At 35.5% G+C, this 18,033-nt stretch overlaps 1 protein-coding gene across 5 annotated transcripts; it reads left to right on the forward strand.

Annotated features, from left to right (window-relative positions):
- Positions 1–878: 878 nt before the first annotated feature.
- On the forward strand, positions 879–9,101 carry LOC108488444 (transcription factor TGA4-like). Of its 5 annotated transcripts, XR_001871761.2 has the most exons (10): positions 889–1,395; positions 3,339–3,545; positions 3,645–3,719; positions 4,382–4,441; positions 4,532–4,609; positions 4,697–4,760; positions 5,982–6,253; positions 7,127–7,354; positions 7,979–8,199; positions 8,730–9,101. XR_001871761.2 is itself a non-coding variant. In XM_053020631.1 (9 exons), exons 2-9 carry the CDS (start codon positions 3,396–3,398, stop codon positions 8,129–8,131), a joined length of 1,080 nt encoding a protein of 359 aa, XP_052876591.1. In that variant the 5' UTR covers positions 879–2,885; positions 3,339–3,395; the 3' UTR covers positions 8,132–8,495. The 5 variants fall into 5 exon arrangements, 4 of the variants coding, with proteins under 4 accessions (XP_052876591.1, XP_017648214.1, XP_052876592.1 ...); XM_053020631.1 differs by lacking the exon at positions 8,730–9,101 and having other exon boundaries at positions 879–2,885; positions 7,979–8,495; XM_017792725.2 differs by lacking the exon at positions 8,730–9,101 and having other exon boundaries at positions 880–2,975; positions 7,979–8,495.
- The last annotated feature ends 8,932 nt before the right edge of the window (positions 9,102–18,033 follow it).

The following is an 18,033-nucleotide window of genomic DNA, read 5'->3' on the forward strand; positions in this document are numbered from 1 at the left end:
TTTCTTTATTGTTGTGTCAGTTTTTTTTCCTACCACTTTATTAATTGGAATATCAGCTTTACTTAAAAAAAACATGTTATCATATGTAATAACATATTAACTTATTATTTTTACATATTACTCACTAAAGAATTAGTTAATAAATTAATTTACGTCAATATTAAAATTTCATAATTTAAAAATATACTAGATACTTAAAATGATCTAATTGAAGAAAATAAACTAATTCTACAACTGTATGCATCAAAACTAAAATTTTAAATTTTAAAAATACAAAAATAAAATTAACCAATTAAAAAAGAAGAATTTACTTTTATAAAATTTATATGAAGTTAGGATGTAGAGATTTAATTTTAGGTTTTGGTTGGGGAATATCATGGGCAGAGAGAGAGAGCGAGAGAGAGAGTGTGAGACAGGCTTGAAGTGTTGAGATCAGCATTGTCTCTAAGAAGCTGTGAAGGGGTGGGGCAATTAGACCAAAAATGTAAGGAAGGGTCATCATTTAATGATTAATTAGGTTCACCAAACGTCTAATTAAACTAAATAATATTTTTTGAAAAAGGAGAGAGTGAGATTCAAGCGCTGGTTAAGAGCGTGAAGTGGAAGGGAAGAAACAGGAGAAGGGACAAAATTTTACGCCGGAAACTGACGTGAGGAACACGCAGGAAATCAATGCGCGTGGATTAAAGGAAGAAAGTTGAGTCGGGTATAAAATAAACAGAGCTAGTGGAAAGATGACCATTTTTTAAATAAAAAATAAAAAATAAAAAACATTTTGTATTTTTCTGAAAACCTCTAAAATAATGGCTAATGGGTAATGTGCTGTTCAACTCACTGTGGATTACGATATTACGAAGACAAATCTAACAAGTAATCATTTAAAAAATACTAATAGTAACCACAGAATATATAAAAGTTAAATGTTGTAGTGCAGAAACGTGCAATTGTTCCATTTTTTATTTTTTATTTAAGGACTTTAAATTATTAAGTTAAATTCAATAAATAATTTTAATTTTGAATACGAATAATCACAGTAAAAAGATGAAGATTGTGTGAAACAGAGTCGATCAAATCCAATTTTAAAAAATATATTTTTTGAATATTAAAATTTTAAGTGAAGGTCGAGTTTTTCAGCTCGCATTACGTTATTATCCTGATTGTAGTAATACAATAAAATAAAATAAAGGGGAAAAGATGCGATCAGTGTGAAGGGCGATTGGGGTTCCCAGAAGGATTGGTGTTGGGGCATTATACGACACAAGCTTAGGGGTTTCGCAGAGAAGAAGAAGAAGCTATTTCCTTATTGGTTTTTGAAAGGAATTTGTTTTCTTTTTTGCTGTTTTTGGACCTCAAATTTTAGCGGGAAACTTGTTCTAACGACTCTTTTAACAAAAGGTTGGTTTGTTTTTTTGTCTTTTTAATTGTTTGGTTTCCGGAAAAGCTGGGGAAAATCAATGCGAAGCATACCAACTTATTTGAATTAAAACAAAGCTTCTTCCTTTCTATACCTATATCTCTATTTTTTTTTTTGTAGTTTTTGTAATTTGAGTTATCTTCTGTTGTTTTTATCGCAAGATGGATTAATAAAGTATTGGAAAAAAATTTCTGTTTTGGAGCTCAGAAAATGGATTTTCAGTTGAACCATGTTATTGGGTAGCCCTCTTTTTTCCTTTTATTAATTTTGAATTGGTTTGAATTTCATTCAGAGGGGAAAACAGATTGAATAAATATTGATTGTGATTATTATTATCATAGTTATTTGAGACTTTGATCTTCTTTTTTTTGTTGTTATTGAATGTCTCAATTAGATGTTTTCAAATCATTTTCATCCAGATTCATATGCAATAGCTTTATCCTTTTGGTTTATCTTAACTTCATCTATAGCAGAAGAAGCTCTTTGTTCATATTAGGAAAGATCATATGGAGGAATATCTTGTTATTGTAGTAGGAATAGCCTATGTTGATCGTGATTTTTTTTTTTTGAAGTATTTGCGTCCAATACCCTTATTTGACTAATGTTTGATTGAGGATTGATCTTTAAAGAATCCTCTAAATATATGAAAATTTTGAAGAAAAAAAATTATTGAAACGCTACTCGTATCAAATATATCCAGGTCCGAGCAACAATAGGTCCACCATGAAAATAAGAGGTAAGTTCAACAGTGACCTCCAACAATGGCAAGAGTTGACAGCATACGACTGAGTTGGATGGAGGATAATGATATGAAAATAAGGATGTCATGATTGGGTTTTCAATCTTTTTCATACACTTGGATACAAATAAACCATATTTTCTTAGAAACCACTAAATTGAAGTTGATTGTGATTCATTGGTTGCCCTTCGATGGAACTATAAACTCTATGAGCTTGGAAAGTTAAAGAGGGGATATCGTTGTTCATCGTTTTTTCACTATTCATTTCTTGTCGATGCCAATGTCACCATAGATTTATCATCCTTAATAGCTAAGCTTCTATAGTGTTCATATGGAAGGGGCTAACTGCAGTTTCACAGTGTCAAGTAACTTGAATGGTTATTATCAAGTTACTAGCGAATGGAAACTTTAAAGGTTATTTATCAAAGGGATTGGGAACTTTACTTCTGAATTGTGTTTCTCAGTCTCATACTCCTCATTTTCTCCAAACTACTCATATCCGGCACTTATTTAGACATTACCTATACTCATATTGTATGCTTACCCGTATTCAACATTTATCTCTAAAGCTGGGTACCATAGCATTTGAATAACAATAGTAAGTCAAAGGGAGAAAAGAGAAAAAAAAACAAAAAAACCTATATATGTGGATTTCAAAGGGAGAAAAGAGAAAAAAGAACAAAAAAACCTATATATGTGGATGCACTATTGCAGACAGGAAATAGTTACAAGGTAATAAGATTAGTTGCTTCAAGAGTTACAAGGTTGATGATTGTTGAAGCGTTATAGGAGCTTTTAAATGATTCTTCTGAAGTTGAAACTGTAAGATCAATTTTTTAGATTTAAACAGTTCTTTTTTTTGGTAGTTAGCAGATCAAAATTCTTTAATTCCATGTTTGTTCGAGTTCCATGGTAGAACAAGTTCACTGTTATTGGTTTCTTTAATTCTTTTTCTAAACTTTCATGGTGGATTTGAGAGGTCACTGAGGCTGATTTGATTGCCTAACAAATCAATATATAAAAGTTTTCCACTGATTCCTTTCATTTCTGTTGCATCTTTGTCAATTTTAGTATTGTGAAAGGCTATCCTCTTCTCTGTTGCTTACCAAATGTTTGCTATTATACCTGTTCTTCATACTCATGGAGTAATAAAGCTCATACATATCCATGTGTTGTTCCTTTCAGACTCCTTTTTCCAGTTCAACTTATGCAAAAGCTGCCTCCATTTTCGATTCAAGAAGCATGGAATCTCAATTTGTTCCTTCAAGACGGATGGATATCTATGACCCTATCCAACAGATTGGCATGTGGGGAGAAAGTTTTAATGCTAATAGCAATCTGCATGCATCTGTATCAATGATTGCTGAAATGGATAACAAAATATCAAACGAGGTATGAATTTCAGATTTATTATTTCTTAGCTTAGTCGTTAAAAAAAAAGTTTATCTGATTTTGGTGCTATTTAACCTTTATTATTTGAATTTTTTCCAGTCTGAAACTGCTTCCCATGAAATGCTTGCACCTTCAAACAAGTATGATCAAGAGGCAACTAAACGTATTGATAAGGTAAGTTTGAATTGTACATAGTGCTGATTTTATATTTCTTTTCTTGGTTTAATGGATGCAAATATTGTCCTGGATCTGCTGTATGATGTTGAAACTATGTTGCTTTACTTTTATTTTCCTTGAAGTATTCATGTTTGATGCATTATCTGGACATAGCTATGGGATAGATTGAACATATTCGTCTTGGACATAAACCCTTTTCTGACACTCTCACCCAAGTCTAACTAACATAGTTGGATTAAGCCCAGATTAGTGATCATCATTTAGATGACTAAAATCCTTCAATATAGTAGCACTAGAGAATCTAATTTCACTTGAGCAAACTGCAGAAGGATCAACATCTTTTGGAGCAATTAATCTCATCTTTCCTGCTAAAATCAAGAAAATTAATGAGGTAAATTGATTTAGGAACAGTGAAAATAATTGGTTTAACGTAAGGAAGAAAAAGCATGCGTGCACACCATTATTTTTGTCCATAATTATAGAAATCATATAATCTTATTCTGATATAGTTCTGTTCGAAACAATTTTCATATTTTCTTTCCAAATCAGTTTATTTAGTGCTATGAGCCTATGTGTCTAATTTTTTTTTTTGTTGATCATTTGTTTACCTTAAATTAAGGGTTTAATATGTTTGTGGATTTTACTGTTAATATCTATAGATACAAAGACGGCTTGCGCAAAACCGTGAGGCAGCTCGTAAAAGCCGATTACGGAAAAAGGTAAGATAAAATATGGTCATGAATTGCAACAGATAACCCAGAAGACAGCATGTGCATTGTTTTAATTAATTTCATAGCATTGCATTTCAGGCTTATGTTCAACAGTTAGAAAATAGTCGTCTAAAGTTGCTTCAATTGGAGCAGGAGCTTGTACAAATGAAGCAACAGGTTTTGAATGATTCTAATATAAATTCTTTTCTTTTTCATTTTAAAAATGTTTAATGCCATTTTAAGCAGTAAAATCTTTTATTGCAGGGTGTTTATATGGGTGGTGGGTTAGTAGGTGGTAATCTTGGATTCTCTGCACCAGTAAAATCAGGTTTGTTTGTCAAAACAATGGCAGTTATTATTGTCACTTTTGAGCTATAACATCTTTTAGTTGTTTCATATGTTATAGTTGGAGTCGGGTGTGATTGTCGGATATGGATATGTTTTCGATATGGTGTGTTCAGTTATTTCTTAAATTTCTCCATGTACTTGGAGGGTCCTTTGAGGAGAATATCTCCATATCTATGTTTGACTATACGTTGGTCATGGATATGAACACGAATACTTTCAAGAAAAATAAAAAGTCGTTCCAACATAAGTTATTTCTGTATCTAACATTTCAAACTATATAAATGCTTGTACTTTGAGACTAACCGTTGATGTTTTGCCTTTATATTATGTAGTTATATTTATGTTTCACCTTCAGATTAGTGTACTAAAGAAAATAAAGTATGAATTTGGTATTTGAAAATTATTAACTACCAATTACTTGGAAAGGAACTCTCTCATCCTGCCCCGTAAAAACTTTTTTAAACAAAATTTATTGGAGCATTTTCTCAATTAGGGGTGTAAGCAAGCTCAGCGAAAGTCAAGATGTTGGAAGTTTGAGCTCAACTCAAAATTTGAAGTTCAAAACTCAGCTTAAGCTTGATGCAGATCAAGCTGCTCGAGCTGACTAGCTTGAGCTCGCTTACCTAGTAAAAACAAGCTTGATTCCCAGGCCTGACTTCAAACTTAGATTATTTATACTCGAGGTCAAGTTCACAGGGTCTACCTATCTTTTGCTATTCACATGTACTTGAAGATTACATAGCATATTGGATAAGCTATCAAAAAGTAAGCTATTTCATTTTTTAAAACTAAACTACATTCTTTTTTTGTTTATATGAAGGCACTTCTTATGCTGCTTTGATTTTTTATTTCTAGTAACGTATCTGTGTCTCAAACCCTTCTTTGTTGCTCATGTCTACTAGAGATATAGTCCTCCAAGGACTCTCTAAATACATGAAAACCTTGAAAAAATAAAACATACCAGTCTGACATTGACATCCGAATCTAAGTAACATATAGCACTTTAATGTAGTTGATAGTGACAGCAGCTTTGAAACTGTCAAACCACCCCGAAATATGTTGGTATAATATAAGGCTTCTCTGATGTGTTGAATGTGATATTTCTGTAATAGCTCTCTATGGTACCATTGTTCTTCCCATTTACAGTTAATTTTTCTTCTTTGATGTTTTCAATGATTTCTTCATTTTGGGGATTTTGCAGGGATTGCTGCATTTGAGACAGAATATGCACGTTGGATGGACGAACAAAGCAAACAGATATGTGGACTAAGGACTGCTTTGAATGCCGAAATAAGTGACACAGATCTTCAAATGCTTGTGGAAACTGGCATGAAGCATTATTCTGAACTTTTTCGCATGAAATCAACTGCTGCGAAGTCGGATGTTTTCTATGTCATGTCGGGCATGTGGAAAACATCAGCTGAGCAATTTTTCTCATGGATTGGAGGGTTTCGCCCTTCAGAACTTCTTAAGGTGATTCATACTTAGTTTAATTACCTGTAGATAGTGTCTACATTGCTCAGACTTTTCATTTTCCTTAAGCATCTGTGTTTAATACTCTTGTATAAAGCCTATTCAAAAACAGGTTGGGGGGTTATAACCCTCTAAGAATTCTCTAAATACATGAAAAACTTAAAGAAATTGAAGATACTATTTTCTTACATGTATCTGTATCCATATCCAAACACACCCGAGGCCGAGAAACATAAATTAGCCAATTGAAACCTAATATGGATTCTGCTTGGTCTTTTCCTCTTGCTCCGACTTTTCATTTTTTCTTGAGTACCTGCATCCAGCACTCCTGTCTGATGCCTATCCGGAAATGACTATGGTGGTAGAACTCTCTAAGACACCTCTACATAAAACATTGTGAAATATTGAACATACTATTGTCATGCATATACCCGTATTCCACACCCGAGTCCGAGGAACATAGTATTTAGTTTCTTGGCACAAACACTGAACTTGGCCAATTATAACCCTAATACTGGTTTTGTTTGGTCTTTCCCTTCACATGATTCATCATTGAGAAAATTGTTGATCCATGCTTGGAAGACATGATTTTTTGCTATGTTGCTCAACTCTTCATATCTTTTTTGAAGTATTCATGCCTGACATTCGTATCCAACACATGTTTGGATACACTTATGTGGATATGATCCTCCAAGCACAAATACATGGAAAGTTTGGAAAAAGATTTAATATATTCATGTTGCATGCATATCTAGATCCGACACTCACACTTGAGTCAAAGCATCATATATTTCTTGAAAATTTAATCGCAATTCTGGTCCAAGTTCTATTGCAAAATGTCAAATAATATTTGCTTGTTATGTCAATTTACAGGTGCTCTTGCCTCAGCTTGATTCCTTGACCGAACAACAATTCTTTGAAGTTTGTAACCTCAAACAATCATGTCAGCAAGCAGAAGATGCGCTTTCACAAGGCATGGAGAAACTCCGGGAAATTGTGTCAGTTACGGTGGCGGACGGTCAACTCGGCGAAGGCAGTTACAGTTCTCAGGTGACTACTGCAATGGAGAAGGTAGAAGCTTTAGTCAGCTTTGTGAACCAGGTACCAATTGCATCGTCCCATGTTCCAGTTTTTCAGTTTTGTTGAAGTACTTGCATCCGACACCCATATTGGATGCATAGATATAGGAATATAATCCTCTAGGCACTTGAAAACATCCATATCAAATGCGAACACTAACATGGTTATTTGATCCATGCATTTGAAGTGAAATTATAATGGCTTGCTCAATGGTTTTTAGTCATGCTAGTTTTATTTGCATTTAAATATGCTGCACCCACTACTGTGATAGTAGATTAGTCAATTCTAACCCAAAACCGAAAACTTGACTCCAATTTGGACTCAGACCTAATTCAACCCAGAAACCAACCCAACCCACCCAATTGACAAATGATGAGTGACTTATTTTAAACGAACTAGGGATTTCCAGATCTAAAGGTCCCAAACTAGGGAAGTTTGAAATTGGTCAACGTGTTTACTGTTGTATATTATATTGTCCGGACTTTTGATTTTTTTTTAAATGCTCATACTCAACACATATTTGGTCTCGGGTATCAGCATATAACTTTTCAAGGGACCAAATATATAGAAAACTTGGAAAAAGAATTAATATACCTGTGTTCAGTCATAAATCCATATCTGACACTCTGCTAATTCCTTTTGCAGGCAGACCACATTAGGCAGGAAACACTGCAGCAGATGTCTCGGATACTAACGACTCGCCAAACAGCTAGAGGCTTACTTGCTTTGGGAGAATACTTTGAACGTCTTCGAGCTTTGAGTTCACTATGGGCTACTTGTGCTCGTGAACCTGCATAAGCTTTACAGTAGACCATCCTCCATACATGATGGTTGATGATCACTGCAACAATTGCGTTCATAAAGAGGTGTCTCTTCGTAAATGCCATTATAAACATAATTGCCTACATTTTTTTTGAAGCAGATTTCAGAAAACAAAGATATGAGATGATGTACATATGAGTAGTTTTTTTGTCTTTTTAACCTTGGGGAAGGTTGTGATTAAATCAATTTTCAATGATGTGCTGTGCATTATATATACCCTTGAAAGATATAAATATGTAGGGTTCTGCATATACCATGTTCACAAGACTTTCATTCTCATTTTTGGTCATGGATATGAGAGAGATGATTCTCCAAAATATATGAAAAAAAATTCAGAAAATTAGAGTATACGCATGCTGCATGCTTGCTTGTATTTGATATTCATCTCGAATCGGGATAATATGGTTATACACGAGTTGAAGCTTTCATTTTAATTTAAGTACTCCATTCTGTATGATGAACATGGCCAATGCATAATTGTGAAAAGTTGCTCATGTATTGGAATGTTTCACATTATATTATCAAAGCTTCACTTGGCATTACTTCTTTGGTTCATTGTAGTGATTGTTTGCAGGTTCATGCCAAGGATTCTCTCTGGCCGCCTGGCCGGCTTCAAGGCAACAGTCCTTGGCTTCGGTGCCCTGTATAGTCAGCGCTGTCAGGTTGTTAAAAATCGAAACAGATTTGGAACCTTGTCGTGACCCTGAGAAGTTAATTTGTATGATCATCATAAGAATATTTGCAGATTGCTTTTGATAAAGCTGTATTGTTTGTATTTTTAATCAGTTGTGATTTTATAAAATTCATGAGCAATTCATTCTTAGGTTTTGGTTCTTTTAAAAAACATTTGGAGTTGAATGTTTGATTTCTAACTAACATTTTATAGGTACTTCTCCTTGAATTTACTTCAAATATAAATTATATCGTTCGGCTTTTGTATCATTAATTTTAAAATTTTAAGATCATTCCATATTTTATTAATTCCCAAGTGAGTTAGGAACTTGAATGGGCAAAAGTGCAACCTTTCCATTTAATTAAAAAGCTAAAAGAGATTAAAATAAATTATTAATCTCAATAAGGCCAAAAAAGGCAATTACAACATTTAAGAAGATGATCAAGCCTCTAACCCTTTGGCTACTCCCTTGCCAACCTCAGCCAATATTATAAATGCTTTATAATTCTACAAATACTAGCAATTCAAAATTTAATTAAAGTAATTCTTTCAACTTAATTCTCTAATTAGTTCTAGAAGTTGCGCGCTTTCTTTTTCTTTTTTTTTTCAAAAAATTAAAGTAATTCATTCAATTTAAATTTAATTAAAATATATTTTTAATACACCAAGTCCAATTTCTCTATACAATAAGTATATACGTCTTTACTATTTGATCCATATGTTTTAAATATACTTCAAGTCAGATTTAAGCTAGCATTTAATGCGTCAACTAAAGGTTAGGTTGGCAGAAGTGTCATGGGGCTAGTACTTCAGTTTTACAATCTGTGTGACCTTAGGCGATTCTTTCGTTTCAAATGCGCCTAAATCAGCCTAACTCCCAACAAAGTGATGATTCTAGCAGAAATCCTCCAAGGCACCAATTTATATAGCGGAAGCAACACAAAGCCAAAAGAGTGCTCAAAGAACATAATAATCACACAAAACAATGCACGAGAGGTGTTTGAGTAAATGCTCTCAATTGTATTCACTCTCAAAGAATACATGATACAATGAATGATTTACAACTGAGGAGGAGGCTCTCTATTTATAGTTGAGCTCTCCCAGATCCAACAGTCTAGCTAACTTTGTATCGACGGATGAGATGTAGCCTATCTCAACGATCAAAGGATTTACAAAATTTACATAATCAAATCATATCTAATCTTACAAGATATTATTCTACTTAATCTTCTAAGATTATTTTTCTTATTTACTAAGGTAGCTTAACTTTCTATATTCGCATCATTGGGTCATCCAGGCTTCAAATGGATAGGCTTCTCCAACAGTTCTTTGAATCGGGCCAACTCTCGTGGGTCAAATAATCCCCATCTAACTAATAGACCTCCATGAAATACATTTTGTGCGATGGTCACGAGCTTTGAACTGCGGTCCATGACATTCTCCCCTACCCATTCTCACAATGCCCTCGTTGCACTCTTGAAATGACACTAACTTGATTTGCCTCAACACTTTCTCAATGTCTTAGGTTTTTCCCGACCAGTCTCACAATCAGGTTGTCCCGCCTCTCGAAACTTTTGCCTCGGCTTCTGTCGCCTCTTAGCTTGATTCGTTCCACTGGTTGATACATCTCGTTGGCAAGAAGATATTACTCTCACTTGCCCACATTCTAACTTGCCTCGACTAGAATCCTCTTGATTCTCACAACTAGGCTTTGGCTTACCTACAACTCCCCGACCTTCTCACTTCAAAACTTTGAAAGGGCTTCTATGATTTTGCCAAGATAACAAGTTAGAATGTAAAAAACTACCACTTTCACAAAGTCTGATGAACAACCCACCTTTCCCATAAGTGGTAGCTCCACTGATATCTCAATAGGCTTCATATTAGTTTCATGCTTCATTAGCATTTCTGAAGGGGCTTTCGTAACATTCCGTTCTATCGAGATAATGTTCCTCCCATACGAAACATCCTCGACTAGTTGGATTGACGAAAACACCTTGTTTCCAAACTTCATATCTCAATTCACCGACACAATGATTCATGATAACAGACCATCAAAGATTGAATTTGATCAGAAAAGGAATTGCCTTAATCCTGTCAAGGAGGTTTAAGCCAAACACAAAATCGTAATAATCTAAAAGGATTGCATTAAAAACTTCATTGGCCTTCTTTTCATTGATTTGTAGCTCCACGCCTTGAGCTACTCCCACATTTGGGGCCTCATCAGAATTTACCATCTTGATCTTATTATTCAAATTTTTAATCGAGAGACCAAGTTTTTTCTCAAATTTTTCTGATATGAATAAGTTTGATGCTTTCATATAAACAAGAGCAGTCCTTTGCTGGCCTGCAATATTGATGTCCACAAATATCAACCTTACCTTACTGCTATTCCTCTTTGTAAAAGTGAGTACCATTGAATTAAGTTTCGAGGCCTTCCTCTTGTCAGGCACCACTTCCTTTCCTTTATTGGTCGCGGATGGCTTAGCTTGCTCTGGATAGTTTCGCATCTAATGCGGATCACTACAGGAGAAGAATTTTATTAGTTTCTTCTCTTTGGCCCTATTGCCTTCGGCTCTACTCACGATCGAACCAAACTTCATGGGCGCTTCTTTTGGCTTATCATTCTTTCTAAAAGTCGAAAACACAGATATATTTGGATAATATTTTACCATATGTGGTCTTTGACAAAGATGACATTTTATCTTGCTCATTTTCTCTTTCGGGTTGTTGGGTCTCTACTTCCTATTTTGTGGTTTCCCATTACCACAGTCGCTACTACTGCCATTTCCATTATCAGTATGCCCTTTCTCATCTTCCTCATGGCCTCCCCCACCATTGCCCTTTCCATTGGGCTTGGAAAACTCGAACTTGTATTTCATCGGAACAAACTCGATCAAATACTTAGTTACAATCATGACAGTTCTTGGACCTCTCGACGTTTCAAATCCTGTTTAAACCATAAATTCAACCAATCCATAAAATAGAAGAATGCTTCATCCTCACTCAAATTGGATCTGAAGCATCAATTTTCTAAACTCTTTTACATATTCCCGAATTGTGCCTCGCTGTGAGAACTGACGTTACTTAGATTGAGCCTCCTTCTTGGCATATTGAGGGTAAAACTGCTCCTTGAACTCATTCTAAAATTCCTCCCAAGTTCCAATCATAGACTGACTACGCTTTGCACCTATGAACTTACGCCTCCATGATAAATGAGAAAAGTCACTAAAATATCGAGCAACAATATTTACCTTAGCATCATCATCTTTGATGCTCACAACATGGAAGTATTGTGGCCATCCTTTCCTCCTTCAAAGGCATTGCCATAGCTTTGAGAGCATCTCTCTTTGTCAGCTTACCTAAAATAGAATTGAGTACCCATTGCATCTCTTCCACATTAGAACTAAGAGACTTTAACACCACTTCTTTGAGTTGCTATTCCTTCGAGTCCAACTCCATAGTGCGTCCCTCGATTATGTTGATAGTGTCCTTTACATCACCTGTGGACTTTTCAAGATTGACCACTTATTCCTCTAAAGCTAACAACATGTCCCTTGAACAGCTTATTTTTTGGCCCTCCAACGGGTTTCTATTAGCTCAATTTGATCAACAACTTTTTTTGACATCTTATAGGTGCCTTCACAACCAAAGCTCTGATATCAACTATCACTAGGCTAGAACTTTATTCTTGCAATCCGTACGGCATTAAGCGATTTCTTTGTTTCAAATGTGCCTAAGTTAACCTAACTCCCAACAAAGTGGGATTCTCACAGAATTCCTTTAAGGCACCAATTTATATAGCAGAAGCAACACAAAGCCAAAAGAGTGCTCAAAGAACAGAATAGCTACAAAAAACAATGTATAAAAGGTGTTTGAGTAAATTCTCTTAATTATATTCACTCTCAAAGAATACATGATACAATGGATGATTTATAATTGATAGGAAGGCTCTCTATTTATAGTTGAGCTCCTCCAAATCCAACGATCTAACTAACTTTACATCGATGAACGAGATGAATCCTATCCCTAAAATTAAGAGATTTACAAGATTTACATAATCAAATCATATCTAATCTTATAAGATATTATTTTACTCAATATTCTAATATTATTTTCCCTATTTACAAATGTAGTTTAACTTTATATATCCACATCATTGGGCCACCTAGGCTTTAAATGGGTAGGCTTCTCCAACAGTTCTTTGAATCAGGCCAACTCTCATGGGTCAAATGATCCTCATCTAATTGATAGACCTCCATAGAATGCATTTTGTGTGATGGTCATGGGCTTTGAATTGCTGCCCATGTTAGAAGGACATGGTTGATACAATACCAATATTTTGAATACTTAATTAAAATATTTTGAATTTTAAGAACTAAGTTAAAATTTGGATTATAGTTTAAGGATATCTAATGTAATTAACCCTTATATATAATTTGACACAAAAAATATGTTATTATTATTATTGAGTAATATTTTTCTAGTGAGCTATTCGTGGAAGTATTTAGGTATTTATACATGTTGTCACAGATATTATTACAGCTCATAATAGGACCCCACTAGTAGGACCCCATTATTTTGTCTTGACTCCACTACCTCTAGCCCTAACATTCTCTGTCCCTAATACTGACATTCTCAACAGACTCCAGGCCTGTTGGACACATGTCTACAGAGCACGTGGTCCTTTTTGTTCTTGGGGCTAGCGATTTGAGTGGGACCTATACCTGTTGGACATGTGTGTCACAAATATTATTATAACTCATGATAGGACCCCACTACTACGACCCCACTATTTTTTCTTGACTCCATTACCTCTAGCCCTGACATTCTCTGTACCTAATACTGACATTCTCAGCAGACTTCAGGCTTGTTGGGCAGATGTTTATGGAGTACGCAGTCCTTTTTGTTCTTGGGGCTGACGATTTGAGCGGGCTCCGTACCTACTGGACATGTGTCCGAGTGACTGCGCGCTCATTGAGTATAGGCAAACTAAGACTGTGGCTAGCTGGATTTGTGAGCTTGTCCTTTCTACAAGCTCCTTGGGTATATGTGAACTAATATTGTAGCGAGTTGGGCCTGCAAGCTTGCCTCACGAACTGTACCTACGAACTCACTTTGTTGTCCTCTCGCGATTTGTCTTGCACCCAATCTTCTGGTGGGACTTATCCGGGTCATGGGATGGAGATTTAGATCTTGTCTAGGACTCAGGTTAGTGATTAATTACTGTATAACAATAGTCCCCCTTAGTGGGCCTAAGGAGTGTTATAAAGTGGCGCTGCTTAGGACTATCGTTTCACATTTATTGTGGCTTACGGGATACGGGATACGCGTTGATCATTAAAATCTGATATGTACTTCACCATGTGTTTGGATGGGTCATACTTTCGCATATCTAACTGTTGAAATTTTTTAGCTATTCGAACCATCAAGATGCAGGGAGGATTTTCTTTAAAAGAGGGGTTTTCTGGAGCTCTAAGGTTTATGCTTGCTTAATCTTGAAATTAGAATCATATGAAGATCTTTCTCAAGGTAAAAAAAAGAAAAAATTCTTTACTTTTTTCTTTTCTTTCCTTCGTCGAATATGCATAGAATAAGAGGAGCCGATGATCGATTATTGCCCCATTGCCTACCACAGGAATGTGCTTCCAAGGCCTCCGTCAAAGGTAAACTTGTTATTTGCACTAAAATGGTGAAGAGATGAGACAAAGCTTACGTGTGTAGGGAATTAAAATTCCTCATTTTGTGTACAAGTTCTCCATTCCTGAGGGGGTGCACTGTCTTAGCGATATGGGTGAAGACTATTTCCTGCTTCCCTTACATGCTTCGGAGGTTGGGTTTCACTTACCCCTTCGTTCATTTTTCTGCAGTCTTCTGCGTGAGTAGTAGATTGCTCACAGGAAACTTTGAGAGTTCTCTTGGTGGATCATGGTGGCATACTTCATCAACTATCAATGATAAAACGAAGTGCTAGAGCTTGCAGTTTTCCAGAGTCTGTACTTGCTGAAGGCTTAGATTTGGGGGGATTGGCTGGGCTTTCTTTTTTTTCTCTTCACAAACAATGCGAGACGATAATTACGAACTGATGCTCTAAGCTATAGTTAAAGTGGGAGAAGTACATTAGGGTAAGATGTAAGGTCGCGGACCAATTTGATTTTCCCATGGAATGGTCTACACTAAGCCAGGACTTGTGTTTGTTCAAGTGGGCCATAGGGATAGACTGTGGGAAAGCTCAACTGGAAAGGCTTCGCACAGGGAGTGCCTTGATCATTGAGGACCTCATCACTGTGAGGAATGTGTTTTTGTACTGCTTGGAAGGTCATAGTCCTAACGGGTATAGGCCAACTGATAGCAAGGAGGTTGTCGAAGCCTTAGGGGCAGTTGCTCAAAATTAGTCATGGTCACATAGAATTTATAACACTATTAGCAATGGTGAGTTGGGAAAATTCTGACCGATCTTCGAGAGGAGCCCACAAACTATTTCTACAGCTATTGTGGGATAAAGCCTCACCTATGAATGGTGGCCTTCTCGCGGGTAGAAAGGGTTGCACTTATTAATTTGTTAACTGCTCCAACTAATGTTAGGGTTGTTGGTGGTGCAGGCACAACTAAGGCTTCTAGAAGTGACTCCGAGGGAACACTTAGCACTTCTGAAGAGATAGAAGATGCTTTGGGCCTATGATCTAGACTTCTAGTAGCATACAAAAAGCGTAGGACTGGGACGAGAGCTACTAGAGTGGTGGTCAGCAGTAAGGAAGAGATGAATAGTAGGAGATTGGAATGCCATTGAAAAATGAGAGAAGATCCCACTGGGGCTTCTGCTATGGTAATTGCTAGTACTGCCTCCCCTAATAGGATCTATATCATTAACCCATACCCGAGTAGGCCTCACCAAAAGATTGGGTGCAAGACAAATTGTGAGAGGACAACAAGGTGAGTTCGGGAGCCCAGCTCACGAGGTAAGCTCGTAGACCCAACTCGCTACAGTCTTAGTTCGTATATACCCAATGAGCTTGTAGAAAGGACAAGCTCGTGGATCCAACTCGCCATAGTCTTAGTTCACCTATACCCAAGGAGCGCGCAGTCACTCAAACACATGTCTAGTAGGTACAAAGCCTGCTTAGATTGTCAGTCCCAGGAACAAAAAAGACCCCGTGCTCCGTAGACATGTGTCCAGCAGGCCTGAAGTCCATAGAGAATATCAATATTAAAGATAGAGAATGTCAGGCCTAGAGGTAGTGGAGTCAAGACAAAATAGTGGGGGTCCTATCATGAGCTGTAATAACATTTGTGACAACATGTATAAATACCAGAATACTTCCATGAATAACAGACGAGAAAAATATCACTTAACAATTATGTATAAGTATCTTAATCATGTCCTTTTATATACACTTCTTAGGATTAGGGCAAAGACGGATTTTTTTGAGTCCTTCGTCTTTTCCACTCTTCAGTCACCTTACACATCTCTAAGCTTCTTCCACCTAGGGAGTTCTCCATTACTTCTTCCTTTCATCCCAACCTTTGATAGTTCTCCATTGTACATGGGTAAACCGTTCCAACCCCCACCTTCTCCTCCTTATAAGCTTTCATTTTTAAAATGATGTATTAATAATTGGTGTGGTCAGCATGGATTGATACAGTTTCTCCCAATTAGAACACTCCCAATGGCCATTGAAATCACTTTTGTCAATTCATGGTAATTTTATATATGAAACAAGTCAATTTATTTTCCTTCTCATTTATTTGATACTAACATCTAATACCTTGAACCAAAATATGATTTATCTGTGTTCTTGGCAAAACCCATTTGATGGGGTTTAATAGCCAATGTTATGAGAAAAAAAAAGGCTTGTGAACCCCTCGGCATTTTTGAGGCATGAACCTCCCCTCTAGTCATTTATATTCATTCACACACATATATTAAAAAATAAAATGAAAAGGAAAAGAGATAACAACCAGGAAAGGTGCAAACCCCTCACTTGTAGACCTTTTCATGGGTTGGGCTATCTGTTCAAGCCCGAAGACCTATCTAAAATTTGGAAGGGTTGGATAAAAATGTTAGACTCGAAATATAGACTTGGGAAAAAAATAGGCCCGTTTAAAAAATGAGTTGGGCTTGGGCTTGAATATTTAAGGCTCGGCCCACTTTTAACTTTGTAATGTTTTATATTATGTTATTTTTTATATTATGTAATTTATAACACAAATTAAATCTATAGTAATATATAATATTACTATAATGTAAACATTAAAAAGTGAAGATAACTAAATATAAATTTTAAAAATATAAAATATATAAAATCATTAAATATTAAATTAAAAATAATATGAATATATATTTTTTAAAAATGTGGGTGGGTTTAAAATGAGTTTGGGTTAGCTATTTACAAATTTGGACAATCTTGACTAAAATTTTAAATCCATATTTTGGGTCGGGCCAAGCTTAGGTAAGCATAAAGTTTGTTAATATCATGCTTAGGCCTGACCCGAACTTGGCTCGACCTGACCCATGAAAACTTTTATTTGCTTCTATGTATTTATTTATTTTTTAAATGATAAAGTGGATCCACGAGGGGTTTCCTATTGGGTGTAACCCCCATATACATGTATCTATATTTGTTTAAAAAATTAAATGAAGAACACTTACGAGGGGTGTTCCATCGCCTAAGCATGCCTTTGTATGTATAAATGTACATAGATTTTATATTTATATATATGAATATGAAATGCATCTCCCACAAAGGGATTTATAATGAACCCCACGAGGATTGACCTTTACCCTTATGCATGTATTATATATATGATTTGTCCAACAAATTAAGAATGAGTTGAGAGAAAAGAAAAAAAGAGAGATTGTGTAATCACTCAAAAGTTAGTGGTGTCAGAAAGGATGGTTTCAGGACCCCATTTTCGTAAACTTGACCTCTAAATATTTTTGTTAAATATTTATACAGTTATGTTAGAAGTGAATTGAATTTTGGTTAGGTAATTTTGTTGAATTAATGATAAATTAAGGTACAGGGACTAAATTACAAAAGTATCAAAAGTTAAATTGTTAGTGAATCATTAAGTAGAACTTAGTTAAGGGACTCATAAGGAAATTAAACCATGGTTCTAATTAAATGGACGGTAATAAGGTGTTATATAGTAAAAATGTTATAAAAATTATAATAAAATAAAATTTTAATTAACTAAAATAAAA

Source organism: Gossypium arboreum, chromosome 10 (genome assembly GCF_025698485.1).
Source record: "Gossypium arboreum isolate Shixiya-1 chromosome 10, ASM2569848v2, whole genome shotgun sequence".
Taxonomy (NCBI): Eukaryota; Viridiplantae; Streptophyta; class Magnoliopsida; order Malvales; family Malvaceae; genus Gossypium; species Gossypium arboreum.

Excerpts from the sequence above, each read along its gene's own strand:
- LOC108488444 (XM_053020631.1), top strand. The coding sequence starts at position 3,396 with ATGGAATCTCAATTTGTTCCTTCAAGACGGATGGATATCTATGACCCT. Across the intron at positions 4,610-4,696 it reads TTGTACAAATGAAGCAACAG|GGTGTTTATATGGGTGGTGG; the intron begins GTTTTGAATGAT and ends CTTTTATTGCAG. Across the intron at positions 4,761-5,981 it reads CTCTGCACCAGTAAAATCAG|GGATTGCTGCATTTGAGACA; the intron begins GTTTGTTTGTCA and ends GGGATTTTGCAG.